The sequence below is a fragment of the Oncorhynchus kisutch genome, linkage group LG25 (assembly GCF_002021735.2).
Source record: "Oncorhynchus kisutch isolate 150728-3 linkage group LG25, Okis_V2, whole genome shotgun sequence".
In the NCBI taxonomy this organism is placed as follows: Eukaryota; Metazoa; Chordata; class Actinopteri; order Salmoniformes; family Salmonidae; genus Oncorhynchus; species Oncorhynchus kisutch.
In genome coordinates, this window is record NC_034198.2 from 8194847 (window position 1) to 8214530 (window position 19684).

Consider the following 19684-nt stretch of genomic DNA (forward strand, 5'->3'; position numbering starts at 1 on the left):
CCAAAAGTTACCTAAATGACTCTCAGACCATGAGTAACAAGATTCTCTGGTCTGACGAAACCAAGATTGAACCCTTTGGCCTGAATGCCAAGCGTCATGTCTGGAGGAAACCAGGCACAGCTCATCACCTGGCCAATACCATCTGTAACGGTGAAGCATAGTTCTGTGGGGAAGAATGGGAGAAACTCCCCAAATACAGGTGTGTCAAGCTTGTAGCGTCATACCCAATAAGACTCGAGGCTGCAATCGCTGCCAAAGGTTCTTTGACAAAGTAGAGTAGAGAGTCTGAATACTTATGTAAATGTAATATTTCAGTTTTTTAATACATTTGCTAACATTTCTAAAAACCTGTTTTTGCTTTGTCATTATGGGGTATTGTGTGTAGAAAAAAAACGATTTAATACATTTTAGAATAAGATTAGCATTAGGAGAAAGTGAAAGGGTCTGAATACTTTCCGAATGCACTGCAAAAAGGCAGGTAGAGGTCCTTCAACTCTCAACTCTTGGTCCCTAGAGATTTGGTAACATGGCTAAAAAGTGTAAAACCTTTATTTGGTGTAAAAAGCAGCTTGTCACAGATTGTCACAGCTTGTCACAGTCACAGATTGATGAGGTGGTTTTCAAAGCTGTCACAAGATAATCAGGGTTGGTCCTAAAAATAGTACAAAATCTTTTGGCTGTCGGTGTTTAGTTGACTGTGCTGTGTAAAGCACTTTGCTGTACATGGCCTCCCTTTCCTGTTAACCTGTGCCTGCTAAAACATAACATTGGTCCAACGGGTTCTGCAAAAATGTTGGTACAATTGAGCTCAACACAATGGCTTTGATTCTTTGGTGATGCACTCGTCTGTCTTGGCAACGGCCTTCCCAGTACTCCAGCATCATACAGTAGTCCCTGAAGAGGCTTGAGCTCTCCAGAGCCAGGGTCAACTACCTTAGCCTGAGAAACAGCAGTGGTAAGAACAACAGGGTTAAGGGTCTACTCTACTCTACTGCAATCATTGGTAATAAAATCATGCTCTCAGCAGTTCTATGTTTGTGGATAAGACATATACATGTGTAGGCATGCTTAATAGACATACCTTTGAAGAAAGGCATTTCACTGTACTCGTGCACGTAACAATACAACTTTACAATATACAAGAAGTATATTTAAGTTTAAGACATTCAAACATATGCACATAAATTGACTCAGGTGGATGAGACGTACCTCTAAGTTATTGGTAATGCATCCAAGTTTGTGACTTTCTCACCAAGTTGTCTCATGGGAAGCCACAGAATGTCACAGGTCTGTTCTCCATAGTTCCATAGGCAATCTGTCAATCAAAAAATAAGCCACACTGTTAGAGCACAATTAAACATACAGTATCACCACACCACTATTCATGACTATCTACAACCCTGTCAAAAGTAATGTTATTTGCAGAGGTAGTCGGATAAGGTGACTGAGGGGGCATGGAAAAGTATGCCTGTATGCCAGTGCCCAGTGTCTGGTGGAGAGTTCCCTGTCAACGCTGGACTTCACAGTTCACACACCGGGCCCAGCTGAGTCAGCTAAGAGCAGGAGGGGAATCAGCAGGCCAGGGCATGGGAGCTCAGTGAGGTGTCACTGTTTACATCCCTGAGGGAGTCTTCCTGATAACCTTTTCTTGATAACTGCTTTTAAATTGACACATTTTAACTAGGTCAACTTGTAAATAGAGTGAAGTGAAGACAAAGACTTGGCATCTGGACCAACAGAGTCACCATCGGTAACAGCCTTTTTGAAGCGCTTGCTAGATGATTGATCTGCTGCCACATGAGCCCATCCCTCTGGGGGTGAAATGTTCAACTCACAGGTGTAAGTCCAGTAGTGATAGAGTGGCTGAGTAGGGTCATGACTGGTGAACAAAGAAGCATTGCAGGAGCTGTTTGGGGATGGGGACGGTGAGAAATTCACTTGGACAGCCAGGAGAAAGATGTTCCCGATAAACCGCTAGATTTGTTGAGTAAACTCAAGATTTCACTTATCATGAGAGTGTCCATCGGATTCATAAACGCAACCATTGTTGTGAATTGAAAAGGAGTCCAGCCTCTTGCCAACCATCTGGGGACGATTACGGGCTCCTTTTCCTCCGACCACAGACTGAAAAACAATAGACATCTGGAACCCTAAACACTGCCACCTTAACCTCTTACCTGCCGTCTGACTGCACACTCACTAACTCACTCAGGCAGATATTTTAGAAATGACTGACAATGACCACGACCAGTTGAGGGCTCCTTATCTACCCAACAAAAACCCTGGTAACCTGTACAGGTATACAGACCATTGCTACTGTATAGTGGCAGTCAAAAGTGCCTGAACCACCAAGACACTGTATTTGATTTCTTGCAATGTTTACACAATTGTTCTGCTTATATTACTAAAATGACCAAGTATTAATTAGAGATCGTTTGCGTGCTTAACATAACAAGCAACAGAAAAGTATGCACGCACATAAACTATTTGCTTAAATGTCTCATGCAGAAGATCTGAAAGCTTTTTACAAAGTTTAACCAGAAGTTAGTCAAATTGACTGACTATGGTCAGTGGAAGATCCCGACCTGTCCTCCTGCATGTGCAGGGTTAAACTGTCAAAGACACTTGACTTCCTCTTGCAGCCCCGCGGTCTCCACGTAACACCCTGGCAAGCCCTTCTCAATGTTTTCCTTAAATAAATGTTATAAATAGTGCTGTGTTCTGTTGACTGCCGTTCCATCCTCCTCTCAAAGCCCGGAGTGAATCTTTTGTGCACTGCCCTCCTCTCTCAGTCACGTGCACTCTCACTCTCCCCCTCTTTCACACCATTCACCTCTTGCCTTCCCTCTCTGAATCCTTTTGCTCTGTCTTTCTATCTCCCTGAGGCTTTCTGGAGGAATTTCTAGCTTAGAGTGCCTGTCAAGCAGTGAGAAGAAGCTCTCAAGAAGACAGAAGACAGACCAGGTGAAGAGACTGAGTAGTGGCGTCAGTATGCCATGTGTGAGCTTCCTGTTGGTGGGGACTTGCCTGCTGGTCCTCGGCCCGGCTGTTTGGGGCGCCCCCAGCCAGTGCCCGGCTCAGTGTCACTGCCATGGGGACCTGCAGCATGTCATCTGTGACAACGTGGGGCTGAAGAAGATCCCGCAGGTGTCCGAGGCCACCCGTCTGCTCAACCTGCAAAGGAACAACCTGGGCAGCCTGCCGACTGGCTCCTTCGCCAGCAGCAAGGGTCTCATCTCGTTGCACATGCAGCACTGCCAGCTCCATGAGATTGGCGGCCAGGCCTTCAAGGGACTCAAGAAGCTAATCTACCTCTACCTGTCCAACAACGAGATCACCAGCATCAAGCCAGGTGCCTTCGAGGACCTCACCGAGCTCACTTACCTCTACCTGGATGGCAACCGCATCAGCGACCTGCCCAAGGGAATCTTCTCACCCATGATCAACCTGTTCATCCTGCAGCTCAACGACAACAAGCTGCGTGACATCAAGCCAGGCACCTTCGCCGGAGCCAAAGACCTGCGCTGGTTGCACATGAGTGGCAATGAGATGAACTCGCTGCAGCCGGGCTCTCTGGACGATGTGGAGAACCTGGCCATCCTGCACCTGGACAGGAACAGGCTGTCCACCTATCCTGGCCTGGCCATGAGCAAACTGAGAGTGGTGGAGGAACTGAGCCTGGCCAAGAACCCCCTGAGGAGCATCCCCGACAACGCCTTCCAGAGCTTCGGACGCTACATGGAGAAGCTGAACCTGGATGGCATGGGGCTGGAAAAGGTCAGTCTCATATTGTTTTAGGGGAGGGGGGTACTTTTATGGCTGCACAAAGAGCTTATTGAGTTGGGAAGGGTGAGTTTGGCAATTGAGAGTTTAAGACAGGGCTGCCCAACCCTCTTCCTGGAGATCTACTGTCCTGTAGGTTTTCAGTCCAACCCTAATTTAGCATATCTGATTCAGATAGCTAAGGTCTTGTTGACAGGCAGCTAATTAGCAGAATCAGTTGTGTTAAATTAGGGTTGGACTGAAAACCCACTGGACGGTAGATCTCCAGGAAAGAGGGTTGGGCAGCCCTGGTTTAAGAGTAGGGCAATGCAATAGTAGGATGGCGTAGAAGCAGTATATGATTCTATTACTATGAGAGAGCATTGCAAGTTTAATTTCATGCAACACAGGTCTCAACGATTAGAGGCACCATGATATAAAAAGCTATATTCTTGTCCTAAAAATTCTAGCAGCCCTGCGGATTAGGGAGGCTTGTTGTTTGTTTGTTTTGGTTCTGGCTTGCCATATTTCATTTGCTTATGTACATGTACATTCTGGCTTGACACTGGCCAACTCCCCATTTTCCAGTAGTCAAAAGTTGTTTCTCTTCTCCCAGTTCCGTGGTCACATAACGTAGGCCAAGGGCAGGTGGTAATGGGAGGTGGTTAAGCCGATCTCTACCATTCATCATATTTTGACTGACCTTTCAGGTTTACGAGAGTGTGGGATACGAAAACAATATTTATGCTTTGGTTGTTGTGCTTTCTCCCCATCTGTCTCATTGTATGTTAATAAAATCCTTATGATGACATCCACCCATATGGGAAGCACCCATATGGGAAGAAAGCAGGCCACACGTGGTCAGGATGAGACCAGCGGGATCTCTGTGTCTGGTTGTTGAAAAACGTTCTACTTGTACTGTAGATGCCTTGCTTAAAATAGATTTTTTTCTGCTTCCCTGATTGCAGAATCATTAACCAGGTTTCCATCCAACCATTTGATGCGGATAAATTAGCTGGTGCATGAAAAAGTTACGATCGGGCTGATGGAAATATGAAATGCCGGTACAATTCGTTCGATATGGTAGGATCTTTTTGTCTGTAAAATGAATTATGTGATAAATGGTGGTGGAAATATTATATCGTGACTCCAAAGTCAATTTGGAGTCAAGCTAAGATATAGTGTATGGTCTTCCCACTACGAAATCGGGAAAGGGGCTCCCAAGTGGCGTAGCTTTAAGGCACTGCATGTCAGTGCTAGTGTCGTCTCTACCTACACCCTGGTTCAAATCCAGGCTGTATCACAACCGGCCGTGATTGGGAGTCCCATAGGGCGGCGCACAATTGGCCCAATGTCGTCCGGGTTTGGCCTGTGTAGGCCATCATTGTAAATAAGAATTTGTTCTTAAGCGACTTGCCAATTTAAATAAAGGTTAAGTAAAAAAATAAAAATAATAATTGCAGTTTATTAGGCTACAGATTAAATAAGTTGTGGTGAAGGTGATAAGCTTGATGCTCCTTTCCAATAAATATCAATAACATCATCAGAAAAAAACACATTGAAAACACATTGAGTCCTGTCTTCCTTGATATTACAAAAGGTATCCCACAGGGATCGATTTTAGGTCCTGTACATTTGACTGTCTATTTAAACAATGTTGGTATATCTGCAAAAACAATTAACATGAACCTGTATGCAGATGACACTGTTGTGTGTGCTATTGCATCCATGGTTGACCAGCTTCTTTTTTTGGAGCTTCAATCTGCCTTCATTGCTTTGCCGAAAGCCTTTGTTGAACTGAAATTGGTACTTAATGCAGGTAAAACCAAGTATATAAGTTATTCTTCAAACCACTTAAAAATGTATCTGATGATTTATGCATATGTACATTGTATGGTGCCCTCATTGATCATTTCCCTGCATCTGGATCTGGATTGATGAAATCTTTCAAAAAGCATGTTGATGAGCTACAGTAGTTAAGAATTAAAATGGACTTATTTTATATGAATAGGTCATGCCTTTCATTAAATAACACAAAACATATCATTCAGTCAACATTCATACTGGTTATAAACTATGGGGATATTGTCTATATGAATGTAGCTGCTACTGTATTGAAGCCATTGGGCGCAGTTTATCATAGCGCACTACACTTTATTACAGGCAATAGGTTCTGTACACATCACTATACTCTGTGTCAGAAAGTAGGCTGGCCCTCATTAAAATCTTGTAGATCGATGCATTGCACTCTTTCTTTATAAAGCCTCCTGCATAAACTTCCGTCGTACCTTACTTCATTGTTAACTTATAGACATACGAGATACCCAGACCCGGTCTCAGGGATGGCGAACTCTGGAGATCCCTTCCATCTCTATTGAGTTAGGTCGATCTGCTTTTAGTTTTTTTACCTTGCTCTCAAGGCTCTCTAAAATTGTATGAATTGGTGCCTCTGGGGCAATTCAAAAGGCTGATTGAGGACCTTTTTACTGAACAATGTGTTTATTTTCTATAGTTGTGTTTTGCTTTTAGTGTATTGATGTGTATTATTAATATGTATAGTGTATATTGATGTTTTTGATGTGTATTGATGTGTATTGATGTGTATTGATGTGTATTGATGTGTATTGATGTGTATGCAGGGTTCATCTGAGAAAGAGACTTGGTCTCAGCATGACTCCAGGTTGGGAAATAAAAACACACAAAAAAAGCAGTTGATTGTGTTATTTGATCGTGATTGCTCTGCTTGGGGTATGGTGTGGTGAAAAGAGAGCATCTTTCAAAAGTCAAGGTTATTATAGTTTTGTGTTATTTCTATTCATTTTTCGATTTTTTTTTGAATTCAGTTTAGTTCCAGTAAGTTTTCAGACCTGATTTGCTAGTTTTTATTTAGTAAAAATATTTCTATGTCGTTTTTATATTATTTAGTTGCAGTGTTCGACAGAATTCATTGCCTGGGAGGCTGGGGTTTTCAAGCTACTGAATCTAGCGGGTAAATATGGCTAGGAGACGGTGATGTTACAAATAGGCCTAGCTTGTGCATCACTATCCCTAGCTAACATGGAAACAATCTGCTAGGTAGCTAACTTGATTGTTCTTACATGTACTAAGTGAAAAAGCATTGGATGGGTGTAAACATGGGCGAGAGAGTCCCCTTTCACCAGTCTCGGCGCTATTCCTTTTAAATCTAGGGCTCTAATTCAACGCTTCAGCATTAGAGATTCTGCGATTGAAATTTTAAGGTAATTTCCAATTGAGCTGACATACAGTATGCAGCGGTTACCGTGAATGGTGTCTCCGCTATAAAGTGGAAACATTGCCTTTAAATTTTAATCACGCTGTAAAGCTGATTTTATGTGATGTGGATTTAACAGAACCCCTAATCTATGACCTTACGTATACTGCCCCCTCAGATGCAAGATGTGACCCCCCACCCCCATACAAAAATAAAAAAATTAACTATACAACAAAATGTAGCAACCCCATTAGATCTAGAAAAAAAAACTAAAATGTAACATAATTCATAATGTTTTTATTTAACTTTTCTTTGGAGGCAAACATAGTTTCAGTATAGTGTTAGTTTTTCAAATGGGTTAATTATTTTCTATCAGTTTACAACATGTTTTTTTCTTGATTAGTTTTAGTTTTAGTTTACTCTGCATCTGAGATTGTGTGGGTCTGGAGTTTTGCACAGTGGTAGAGAGCATTGGTGTTTTAGTATTGTGTAGCTCCATTCCCATATGTAGTTGGTTGGTGGACAGCTGGTGTTGAAGATTGGATGTCCAATCTAGCTTTGTGAGGACAAGAAGTGGAGTTGGAATGCTGAGGTCCCTGCTCTTTACATTAAGGAAATACATGGGAATGTACATCAAACATACAAACAATCACCTAGTAGCATCATAACAAACCGCTGGTATGGCCCAAACTCTTCAGCATGTACTGTAAACCCAAACACACCATCACACAGGGGTTCCCCAAGGCACATACGGATAGCCCAAGATATCATTGACCATACAGTAAGGGGGCGGTGTTAGCGCAGTGATTGATCATTCCTGAGGTTCACGTTGGTGTTTGAGGTGGGTGACTGCCTCATTACACTTAAGTGCAGTCTGAAGAGGCTTTTAAGATCTGGCTAGTTTCCATCCTTTGGGGAGTCACTATTTACAAATAGAGTGATGCATAGATGTCCCTTATAATCGCTCCAGTCTATGGCAGAGAAGTTTGAACTATCATACAGACACCCCAAGGCTAAAGAGTTCATGGAACAACAGCAGGCACAGTCCAGGTATCACTGGAAATAGTTTCCTATCTAGAGATAACACAGCCAACCCTTCATCTAGTAACTCATAGCGTAACAATGTAAAATGTAACGAGGTTGCACGATCACTATCTCCCTCGGCTGACCAACCCCAATCCAGGCCTGAGTGGAGAGATGAGAAGACCTCGAGAGAGACTCCGATGAGAGCTTTTCTGCCTAATTCCCAATGAACACACTGCCCACTATAACTCCATATACTGATGGAGGGACTACCTTGCTGCATACATTCCAAACTCAAAGTTCATTCAATTACTAGAAGTGAATCTAATGTTTGAGTGCACAGTATCCATGCTACAGTATGAAGACATCTCTCTGGCAGACTGTATACCTGTGAGTTAGGGTGAGGGGAAAGCAGCGAGAGATGTTGAGGTTTTTGGGGTGGCGGGGGACATGGTTATTTTTAAGGTGTTTTGTTTTTGCTTGGCCATATCCAAGCATGTCCCAGCCTAATTCTTACACAAGTGTTATTTTCAGCTTTGTGATTTTTTTTGCCCTCAGCACGAGGATCCTGCAAACAGGTCAGTAAGGTTTAGGAGAGAGGTAAATAGAGGCAGGGTGTTCCGTGGCCCATGAAGACAGGTATTTTTAGCTTGTACATCGCCCCTGTTGAATGGACAATTGGACCCTTTGCAAGCCTTCCTGGCAGAGTAGCTCCGAGAGAGAGAGAGAGAGAGAGAGAGAGAAACCTGACCATGCTGGAAGTCATCCATCTTCCATTGCCTCAAATTACCAGAAACATCCACCTCGGTGCTCACGAACCTCCGCAGTGGAAATTTCCAAAAAGACGCCTCAATCAATAGCTTCATCTCTTATAGACATACATAACTCATCCCCCCCAAAGCAAAGTCCACCCTCCTCTCACAGCTGCCCCCGGACCTCCTTCCTTCCCTCTCTCCTCCTGCTAGAAGGCTAAGAGCCAAACTTGACATGGTGAGCATCAGTTCATCTTGCACCTCTGTGAAGTTTTTAGCGGCCTCACAAACACATATGAAGTTTAGGAGAAGAGAGGGGTGAGACAGTCAAGTTTACATAAGCAACGCTGCAGGAACCAGTTATGAGTGGAGGCTTTCATGACAGAGTGACTCTGCTGTAGGAAGAAGAAAAAAAGGATTCCCACAACCAAACATCTCAGTCTGCCCTCTGACAGATATTAAGGATGAGGTCTAACTGCAAGGGTAGAACAAATTCTACATCCATCTATCAGCAGGCTTGGTGTGATCTCAATGCCCTGTGAGAGTGTCTCAGTTGGTAGAGCATGGCATTTACAATACAAGGGTTGTGTGTTCGATTCCCATGGGGGACCAGTACGAAAATGTATGCACTCACTACTGTAAGTCGCTTTGGAGAAAAGCTTCTGCTAAATGAAAGGGGAGATTTACCTGACATATTGGTTGATTTTAGGGACTTCAGTAGTTGAATTCAGGGATGTCAAATGAGCCGTGGGAAGCTATTATACATGCAATAAATTACTTTTGGATTTGAAGGACAAGACTGTTCTGGGTTATGTTTTGAATATCTTGTCAAAGTCTATCTTTTCAAATGAAACTAAAAAGCCTCTTATACTGTGTCTGTATCTCTGCCTCTAGTTCTCTGACGCTGCATTCAATGGAGTGACGGCCATCAAGTCTCTGCACCTGGACAATAACAAGCTCAAGTCCCTCCCCAACAGCCTGGAGTTCACCACTATCACCAACCTCACGCTCTCCAACAACCCCTGGAGTTGCACCTGCATGCTTGCCCCTCTGCGCAAGTAAGGCGCTCATATTTAACCTGGCTAACAAGACAAACGTGGTAGCCATAATGTACCACACTTTTCCTTCAGTAATTGGAAAATGCCCTCTCCTTTTCCGAGACCCTGTGTCTAATTCTCTCTGTTTCCCCCCACTAGGTGGATGGACTCTAGCCGCCAGCGCCCTGATGCGCTCTGTGCATCTCCATCCTCACAGAGAGGAAAGCAGATTAGAGACAGTTCTGCCTTCAGCAGCTGCAAAGTCAAGACAAAGAGAGCCAAGAAGGGCACGCGCCATTAAAAGAGGTAATCTGACTGTCGATGACTCTACAAATTACAAAACTAGTCCGCAAATAGGAAAGTAAACCTCAGTTAAGTGAATTTATGAGCTGAAGCTAACTGGACACAATCTGGTTGAATCAACATTGTTTCAATGTAATTTGTCATCGTATTGTGTAGTGGAATTCATGTGGAAAATACATTGGATTTGAAAAAGGTCTTCAACCTAAACTGTTGTTTTGAGGGTGAAATTTCAAGCACAGGATTGTCATCATGTTAACCAAATTTCAACATAGAAAACCCTATAAAATATGTTGAATTTGTACCGTTAAAACCATGCCAGATCTTCAACGTTATATCCACTATCAGAAAAATACTATGGGCTGGGCTGCACCTCCTGGATAATTGATTTATCTACAGCTACCCTATGGTCTCCCTTCCAGGGTTTTAACCAAGCACAGCCCAGCTATGATATTTTCACTGGCTATTACCAATGTGCTATTGTGAGAATGATAGTTGAGAGATCTCCACTTAAAAATAAAATAAATTTGACCAGCCCCGAGTGAAGCAGCAGTCTAAGGCACTGCATCGCAGTGCTGATGTGCCACTACAGCCTCGGGTTTGATCCCAGGCTGTGTCACAGACGGCCATGACCGGAAGCCCCATGGGGTGGTGCACAATTGGCAAGGTGTCGTTAGCGTTAGAGGGTTTGGCCGGGGGGGATTTTCTTGGTTCATCGTGCTCTAGTGACTGCTTGTGGCGGCCGGGTGCCTGCAAGCTGAACTTGGTTGTCAGTTGGATGGTGTTTTCGCCGACACATTGGTGCAGCAGGCTTCCGGGTTAAGCAAGCAGTGTGTTAAGAAGCAGCGCGGCTTGGCAGGTCATGTTTCATAGAACGTATGAGTCTCGACCTTCACCTCTCTCTAGTCCTTGCAGTGATGAGACAAGATCGTATCACGAAATTGGTGAGAAAAAATAATTCCAAAGGGTAGGTTTAACAGAGGAAATGAAATGTGACCATACTTTAACACTCAGTGCCTTGAGAAAATATTCATACCCCTTGACTCATTCCACATTTTGTTGTGTTACAGCCGGAATTAAAAATGGATTAAATCAACAACAACAAAAATTCAGCCATCTATACTTAATACCCCATAATGACAAAGTGAAAACATGTTCGTAGAAAATGTTTGCCTATTTATTGAATATGAAATGCAGAAATATCTTATTTATACAAGTATTCACATCCCAGAGTCAATACTTTGTAGAAGCATCTTTGGCAGAAATTACAGCTGTGAGTCTTTCTGGGTAAGTCTCTAAAGAGCCTTCCACACTTGGATTGTGCAACATTTGCCCATTATGTTTTAAAAAAATTAAATAAATCAAGCTCTGTCAAATTGGTTGTTGATCATTGCTAGACAACCATTTTCAGGTCTTGCCATAGATTATTCAAGTAGATTTAAGTCAAAATTGTATCTCGGCCACTCACGGACATTCACTGTCTTCTTGGTAAGCAACTCCAGAGTGGGCCTTAGGCTTTAGGTTATTGTCCTGCTAAAAGGTGAATTAATCTCCCAGTGCCTGGTGGAAGGCAGACTGAGTCAGGTTTTCCTTTAGGATTATGCATGTGCTTAGCTCCATTCTGTTTATTTTTTATCCTGTAAAACTCCCTAGTCCTTAACAATTATAAGCATTACCCATAACATGATGCAGCCACCACTATTCTTGAAAATATGGAGAGTGGTACTCAGTAATGTGTTGTGTTGGGTTTGCCCCAAACATAACACTTTGTATTCAGGACAGAAATATATTGTTTTGCCACATTTTTTGCAATATTACTGTACTTTACTTATTGCAAACAAGATTCATGTTTTGGAATGTTTTTATTCTGTACAGGCTTCCTTATTTTCAATCCGTCAATTAGGTTAGTATTGTAGAGTAACTACAATGTTGTTGAGCCATCCTCAGTTTTCTCCTATCACTCTGTAACTGTTTTAAAGTCACCATTGTTGAAATCCCTGAGCGGTTTCCTTCCTCTCCAGCAACGGAGTTAGGAAGCACACCTGTGTCTTTGTAGTGACTGTGTGTATTGATACACCATCCAAAGTGTCATTAATCACTATGCTCAATATATATCCAACAACAACAATATCAGCTTTTTTTTTCTCATTTTTATCCATCTACCAATAGGTGCCATTGGCAAACCTCCCTATTCTTGGTGGTTGAATCTGTGCACTGCTTGACTGAGGGACTTCACAGATAATTGTATATGTGGGGTACAGAGATGAGGTAGTCATCCACAAATCATGTTAAACATGTTAAACACTATTATTGCACACAGAGTCCATGCAACTTATCAGCAAATGTTCACTCCTGAACTTATTTAGGCTTGCCATAACAAACGGGTTGAATACTTTGAAAAACATTGACATTATGGGGGTGTTGTGTTTAGGCCAGTGACCAAAAAAATCTACATTTAATACATTTTAAATTCAGGCACTAAGACAAGACAAGACAATGTGGAAAGGTCAAGAGGTGTGAATACTTCCTGAAGGCACTGTATATCATCAATCATGCTATTTAGGCATATATATAATTTTGCAACCCTAACAGCTATCGTTTAAATTCAATCCCGAATTCAACAAAAAAAGACAACACAATAGACTTACGATTTCAGGCCCTTGCTGATTAAAAATGGTATGATATTATATTTAGTGCTGCTGAATTTTATTTGGTTCTCAATGCAACCAAATATCAACATTTGCAGGAGATGCATCTTCTGCTTGGAAAGTTTCATCTGTGCCACTGGACTTAGTCTGGCTTTAATTCCAGTTGGCCTACAAATGAATAATTCATATGTTGGATTCACTCCTCCATCCAACCCCAAAAAAATCGAAGTTAAAGAATAGGACTAAATCAAATCAAACTGTATTTAATGTTGCACTGAGCAGAAATCACTGCGCCAATTCCCTGGTTGCTAAATCTCTAATAATTTGCCTAATTTCAGTTTGTGTTACAAAATAAGCTAGTATAGTCTAGAGAACTATTGTAACATCTAAACCGCTGTGAAATATATTTTCCATAATCAAAAATATTGTTGTATCAGCTGTTTGAAGCTGGTGTGCAAACTAAAATTAAGAATAGGAAGCATAGAAATAGCTTATATAGAACTGATCTACCGCTTTGGACTTGCTTTCAAGTTGAATGATTGATTTATAACTAATATTTCTATGTGATTTTGGTCACGTTGCCTAAAAAATTACATATTGCCACTTTAAAGTGCATTTAAAGTTTGACTTAGTCCTATTATTCAATTTTATTTTGAGTTGGAGACTTGAATCTAACATATCAATTATTAACTACAAACTGGAATTAAAGCCATACTAAATCAGTGGCACAGATGGAACTATCCAAGCAGAAGATAAATCTCCTTCAAATGTTGTTTGGTTGCGTTGACAACCAATAGAATTCAATATCACTTTTGAAATAAAATAAATAACCTATTAACTTGTCAACAAGGTAACAAATGACATGTTGGATTCACATCTCCAACACAACCAAAAATGAAAGTTAAAGAATAGGATTAAGCCAGTGGCTTAGATGGAACTTTCCAAGCAGTAGATACATCACCTTTAAATGTTGATATTTGGTTGTGTTGTCAACCAAACAATTCAATATTACTTTTGTAATACAGTAAATAGTATCTTACAAACTAATGAAAAAATTGAACCTTAAAATGAGTCACAAATCCATGGCCACATTTGAGGTTACTGTAGCTATACATTTCTTCTATTGTAATCATATAAAGCATGTATGTTCAAGAGAGCATCACAGGTCTGTGGAGATCTTCACAATTACTATAATAATCTGCTCAGAATCTTGACTGCCATTGATCACTTGCAATATGCACTTTTAATGTAATCTCAACTGCAATCCAGGTCATTTGGTTCTGCTATAAAACTAAGCACAATGATAACAAATGAATCTGTTGTATAAATAAACCTAACATCTGACATTGTATCATTTGAACTTTGCTGTGCTTTTAATGGGTTGAAAGCGCAGTGATAGACTTTTGAATTGACAACTAAACCAAAAATCAGACATTGTTTTTCCTTTGGAATTTGGTTGTGCTTTTAGAAATTCTATTTACATTTGACATGTAAATGTAAAGACATTTGAGAGTAAAGACATTTGAGTGAGTGAATGTACAGGGCATTAGGAAAGTATTCAGCCCGCTTGTTCTAAAATGGATTAAATCGTTTTCCCCCCTCATCAACCTACACACAATACCCCATAATGACAAAGCAAAAACAGTGTTTAGACATTTTTGCAAATGTATATGTAACTGAAATATTACATTATATATAAGTATTCAGACTCTTTACTCACTACTTTGTTGAAGCACCTTTGGCAGCGATTACAGCCTCGAGTCTTCTTGGGTATGACGCTACAAGCTTGGCACACCTGTATTTGGGGAGTTTCTCCCATTCTTCTCTGCAGATCCTCTCAAGCTCTGTCAGGTTGGATGGGGAGCGTCGCTGCACAGCTATTTTCAGGTCTCTCCAGAGATGTTAGATCGGGTTCATTCAAGGACATTTAGAGACTCGTCCCGAATCCACTCCTGCGTTGTCTTGGCTGTGTTCTTAGGGTCATTGTCCTGTTGGAAGGTAATCATTTGCCCCAGTCTGAGCGCTCTGGAGGAGGTTTTCCTGAAGGATCTGTCCGTACTTTGCACCGTTCATCTTTCCCTTGATCCTGAAAAGTCTCCCATTCCCTGCCGTTGAAAAACATCCCCACAGCATGATGCTGCCACCACCATGCTTCACCATAGGGATGGTGCCATGTTTCCTCCAGACCTGACCCTTGGCACTTAGGCCAAAGAGTTCAATATTGGTTTCATCAGACCAGAGAATCTTGTTTTCTTCTGGAAATCTCCAAGCGGGCTGCCATGTGCCTTTTACTCTGGAGCTCTGTCAGAGTGACCATGTGGTTCTTGGTCGCCTCCCTGACCAAGGCCCTTCTCCCCAATTGATCAGTTTTGCCAGGCGAGCAGCACTAGGAAGAGTCTTGGCGGTTCCAAACTTCTTCCACTTAAGAATGATGGAGACCATTGTGTTCTTGGGGACCGTCAATGCTGCGGAAATGTTTTGGTACCCTTCACCAGATCTGTGCCTCTACACAATCCTGTCTCGGAGCTCTACGGACAATTCCTTCGACTTCATGGCTTGGTTTTTGCTCTTATAGACAGGCGTGTGCCTTTCCAAATCATGTCCAATCAATTGAATTTACCGCAGGTGGACTGTTTTTGCTTTGCCATTATGGGGTAATGTGTGTAGATTGATGAGGATGTTTTTATTTAATACATTTTAAAATAAGGCTGTAACGTAACAATGTGGAAAAAGGGAAGGGGTCTGAATACTTTCCGAATGCACTGTAGGTTGAAATCTTATTGATCAATGTTTCAACCAAATATTACCCAATTATCCATACTGCAATGACGTGGTGTGCCCACTGGGTTAGGAGTTTCTCAGTATCAGACCTGCGAGAGTTTAAAGTCATGAATTTACCGAAGTACATCTTGACAAAGGGTTTTGATTGTGCTACACATTTCACATTTTTGCTGGTCCCTTTCAGGCTTCAATGCTTTCCTCACAGCTTGTATTCATATGAAGGAAGGAATTTGTGTGTGTAGGACACAAAATTACTTTGGCTTGAGACAGTAGCACTTAATGTCAGGGGATGGTTTGGGACCTGCCTAGCTTGACGTTCATCTTTCCCTTTCCCTCTTCCTTCCCTCAGAACTCTCTGTCTGCTCGTCAGAGTCTGTCCCCTTGCTTTTCTTTTTCCATCTTGGCCTTGGTGTCCTGTCCAGAACAGAACAACGTGTCCCGGTCATGGCGTTGACCAGTAGGAGGGCAGACTGTTTGATTTGGCTGCTGATGTTTGTCTTTCTACAGGAGACGCTGCCTGAGGGGAAAGGCCTGTCCAGGTGACGGGCTCTGTACGTGTGCAGAGAAAGAAAGAATTAAAGCAACTCTAACTGCTACTTCAAGACTGTCCAACTCACTATCTGTCAAATCTCAATTTCACATGTACACACAGGAAGTGATACATGACACAAACACATGCACACAAAAAACACAAACAGAAAACCAAAAGGCTTACACGAAGCAGAGACTCAAGAAAACACTTGTACACAAGTGGAAGAATTCTGTGGTTCAGTTAAAAGACAACATTCACACAACCCACACACAACCTTTATCAATACAAACACACACCTTTCTTTCATCCCACTCTCTTTTCAACGGCTGAGGAATTTGTCAAGCGTCCTACAACCAACACATAGACAAACAGCCATGTTGACTCTCCTCGACGCCAGCTTTACACCTTCACACCTTCAGCTTTACACCTTCACCTTTCAGGACCCTGCCGCCTACTGCCACAGCAATGGCCTACATAATTCCCCAACTATGGGTCACTCCGTTGGTCATGTCTCGCTGTCTCACTTCTCCTGTGAGAAATTCTCTGTCAGACTGAGAAAACATCCTGAAAGGACTGTGACCATAAAACGGATGTTGACGTAGCGTGACCCCTCTCAAACTCTGACCAAAGGTAAACGATACATCACAGCGCAGGCGGCTGAGGACTTTTTCTGAAAGGGTTTATGAGACAACGGAGCGATGGCAGGTCAAAGTTGAGAAGGAACAGTCAGAGACGACATGAACAAAGAGAGGACTCCAGTTTTCCAGCAGTATCTTTCGTTTAACGAATGAATACATACAAAGGACAATCTCCCTAGAGATACAAAGATACTTTATTCTTTATACTTTATTCTTACATGAATTAAAAGGGTTTGCAATGCATTTAAATATGTTTTCACAGGGGGAAATGGTGTACAGTTCAAAATGGATATGAGGAAAGGTGGCAGAGGTGTCATGTCTTTGACTAAATAAGTAATATACTAAATATTTTGCCTTTTCCATCCACCCTGCTGTGGCAATGCTTCATTTGTTAGCAGACACACCCAGACACTCTGTGTTACATTTCATTTAAAGTAATTGATTGACATTGAAAAAATATATTTTTTACTGCTAAGTCAATGTATTGTCTATAAGCATCATATAAGCATAAGCATACTCTGCGAGTATCATAACTCTTAAGATTTGGCTCTTCTTTTTTATGTATATTGAACATCATAAATGTATTTTTTTGACTTTTGGAGGTGAACAACTCACATCCAATAAACATCTGAGAAATAAAGATGTAACCTTGTCTGTCTTGATTCTATTTTCAACTGCTGTGCGTTAATAGATTAAGACATTAACAGAGAGACAATATCATAGGGATAGCCAACCTTGCTCCTGGGGAGCTACAGGGTTTGCAAGCTTTTGTCCCAGCGTAACACTAATACACCCGATTCAGCTAATCAAAATCGTAATCTGTAGCTTATTAGTAGAAGCATGTGTGTTAGTGCTTGGCTAAAACAAACACATGCAGTAGAGTCGGCCAACAACCCTGCAATGATGAATCTGGAGGGACGTTTGCGCATTAAAATGTCTCCCTCTAACGAAAAAATATATTAACTGCGCCCTGCAGTGACGGTCCTGAAGGGTCAGCTCACAGCTCGTTTTGATCCTTCCCTGCTAACCAGGGACTGACTCAGGACAGGGAAACCATGTGAGTGAACGCTCTGGACAATTACTTATATCCAAATAATCAATTAACTTAAAGTAATTAATTAACTTACGAAAAACATTACGTTCTTTAACGCCCATGGTAGAAATTACTTTCACTATTTCAGGTGGACACAGGGAACCAGCCATGATGCCTAAAATGCAGAAACAAACTAACTAACATCTAAGACTAATTATCAATTACCAAATCATCTAATTACCAAATCATCTACCAATCATCTAATTGCTATCATCAATTCCAAGATTACAATACCGGTCCTCTAGGACCCCCGAGTATGCAGAATTTCATCCCAATCAATCACCATCCTAAACTAATGTTCAATACATTTGATTTCAAGAATATGATTAGAACAGAAACCAGTTAAACATGATCTCTTACCTCCCTCCACTGACGACAAGTCGAACTTGGCCAAGTCAGGCTGGCCCAGCATGTCGATGTACATAGTAGGATTGCCGTAGACAAAGGTACACCTGGGGGGGGGGGGGGGGGGGGGGGAAGAGTGGAAAAACTTGATTGAGGCACGAAACACAACCTACACCATGGTTTACTGTCCCAGACACGCCTCAACCGTGTAGCATAGGGAATCATGCCAGCTCTATTGTAGATATTTCTCTCTGCAATGTTCAAAGTGTTGTACCCTCCAGAACCTGATGCAGTTTTTTGTGGGGATTGTGCTTTGACCATCACTCAATGTAACTGATAGTTGAGAATTCATCAAAAGAAGAAAGCAGTGTGGTCATACCTGGCACTCTTGACAGATCCAGGGATAGATCCAGGGATTCTCTATCTGAGAATGCCACAATACTTCTGGGTCTTAAACTGGGTCGGGCACATAATGGCATTGCATCCCACCTGGGTCAAAACCAGCAAAGAAGAGAATATTACATTCACCTGCTTGCATTACAACTGCATAACACGTATTACCACCAATGAACATCAACATCATTATCATCATCATAAAATGTTTCAAAAGCAATCAGCGGCCCATCCTACTTAAGCGCACCACACCCAGTACTGTTCTCATAGAACAAAATATATGACATGAAATGACTGCCAACTCAAATGACCCACCTTCCTCGAAGCAAACTGAAACTCCTGCACCTGATAGGTTGGGTTAACAGAACAAAACATAACCACTGAAAACATCTTCTTTAATGTACACACGAAGAGGGTGCAAAAACTAACACTTTTCCCACATTAAGATTCCTCCTTCTACATGCCATCAGTGTCAGTGTATACCAGTATGATGCCAGCCTTGGCTGTGTCAAACTAGAACAGGACCCACTCATGTGTTGGGTCCCCACATGCCCAGTCTGTCCCCCCTCTTCAAACCCAGGGCCAGGATGCCTGCAGCAGCCTGGTCCACCTGAGCCATAAGGGAGCACAGTCAATGCATAACTGTACACTTGAAAGTGATTCATAGATTCACAGCAGCATTGATGAAAGAGACAGAGGAATGGAAAGAGACAGTTGAGTGAAATAGTACTCATAAAGCAGGGATGGGCCGCAGGCCAGCCCCCCTTTTGTAGGCTCGCAGACCAATAAAAAATAAATATACAGTACCAGTCAAACACTTGGACATTCAAGGGTTTTATTTGAACTATCTTCTACATTGTAGAATAATAGTGAAGACAACCAAACTATAAAATAACACATATGGAATCATGTAGTAACCATAAAAAGTAGCCACCCTTTGCCTTAATGACATCTATGCACACTCTTGGCATTCTCTCAACCAGCGTCATGAGGTAGTCACCTGGAATGCATTTCAATCAACAGGTGTGCCTGTTTCTTTCCTTCTTATGTGTTTGAGCCAATCAGTTGTGTTGTGAAAAGGTAGGGTTGGTATACAGAAGTTTGCCCTATTTGGTAAAATACCAAGTCCATATTATGGCAAGAACAGG

The 19684-nt window shown here is 41.9% G+C and overlaps 1 protein-coding gene and 1 long non-coding RNA gene across 2 annotated transcripts; one reads left to right on the plus strand and one right to left on the minus strand.

Moving 5' to 3' along the window:
* Window positions 1–531: 531 nt before the first annotated feature.
* Window positions 532–19352, minus strand: LOC109870278 (uncharacterized). Its single transcript, XR_004205517.1, has 4 exons — window positions 18523–19352; window positions 18159–18250; window positions 1210–1315; window positions 532–939 (listed from the first exon to the last, which is right to left on the minus strand). It is a non-coding gene; the product is annotated as an uncharacterized LOC109870278 (long non-coding RNA).
* Window positions 1990–17359, plus strand: LOC109869948 (chondroadherin-like). The gene is made up of 4 exons (XM_020460270.2): window positions 1990–3777; window positions 9664–9827; window positions 9966–10112; window positions 16043–17359. The coding sequence occupies exons 1-3, from the start codon at window positions 2992–2994 to the stop codon at window positions 10105–10107; spliced, it is 1092 nt and encodes a 363-aa protein (XP_020315859.1). The 5' UTR covers window positions 1990–2991; the 3' UTR covers window positions 10108–10112; window positions 16043–17359.
* Window positions 19353–19684: the final 332 nt, after the last annotated feature.

Excerpts from the sequence above, each read along its gene's own strand:
- LOC109869948 (XM_020460270.2), top strand. The coding sequence starts at position 2,992 with ATGCCATGTGTGAGCTTCCTGTTGGTGGGGACTTGCCTGCTGGTCCTC. Across the intron at positions 3,778-9,663 it reads ATGGCATGGGGCTGGAAAAG|TTCTCTGACGCTGCATTCAA; the intron begins GTCAGTCTCATA and ends CTCTGCCTCTAG. Across the intron at positions 9,828-9,965 it reads ATGCTTGCCCCTCTGCGCAA|GTGGATGGACTCTAGCCGCC; the intron begins GTAAGGCGCTCA and ends TCCCCCCACTAG.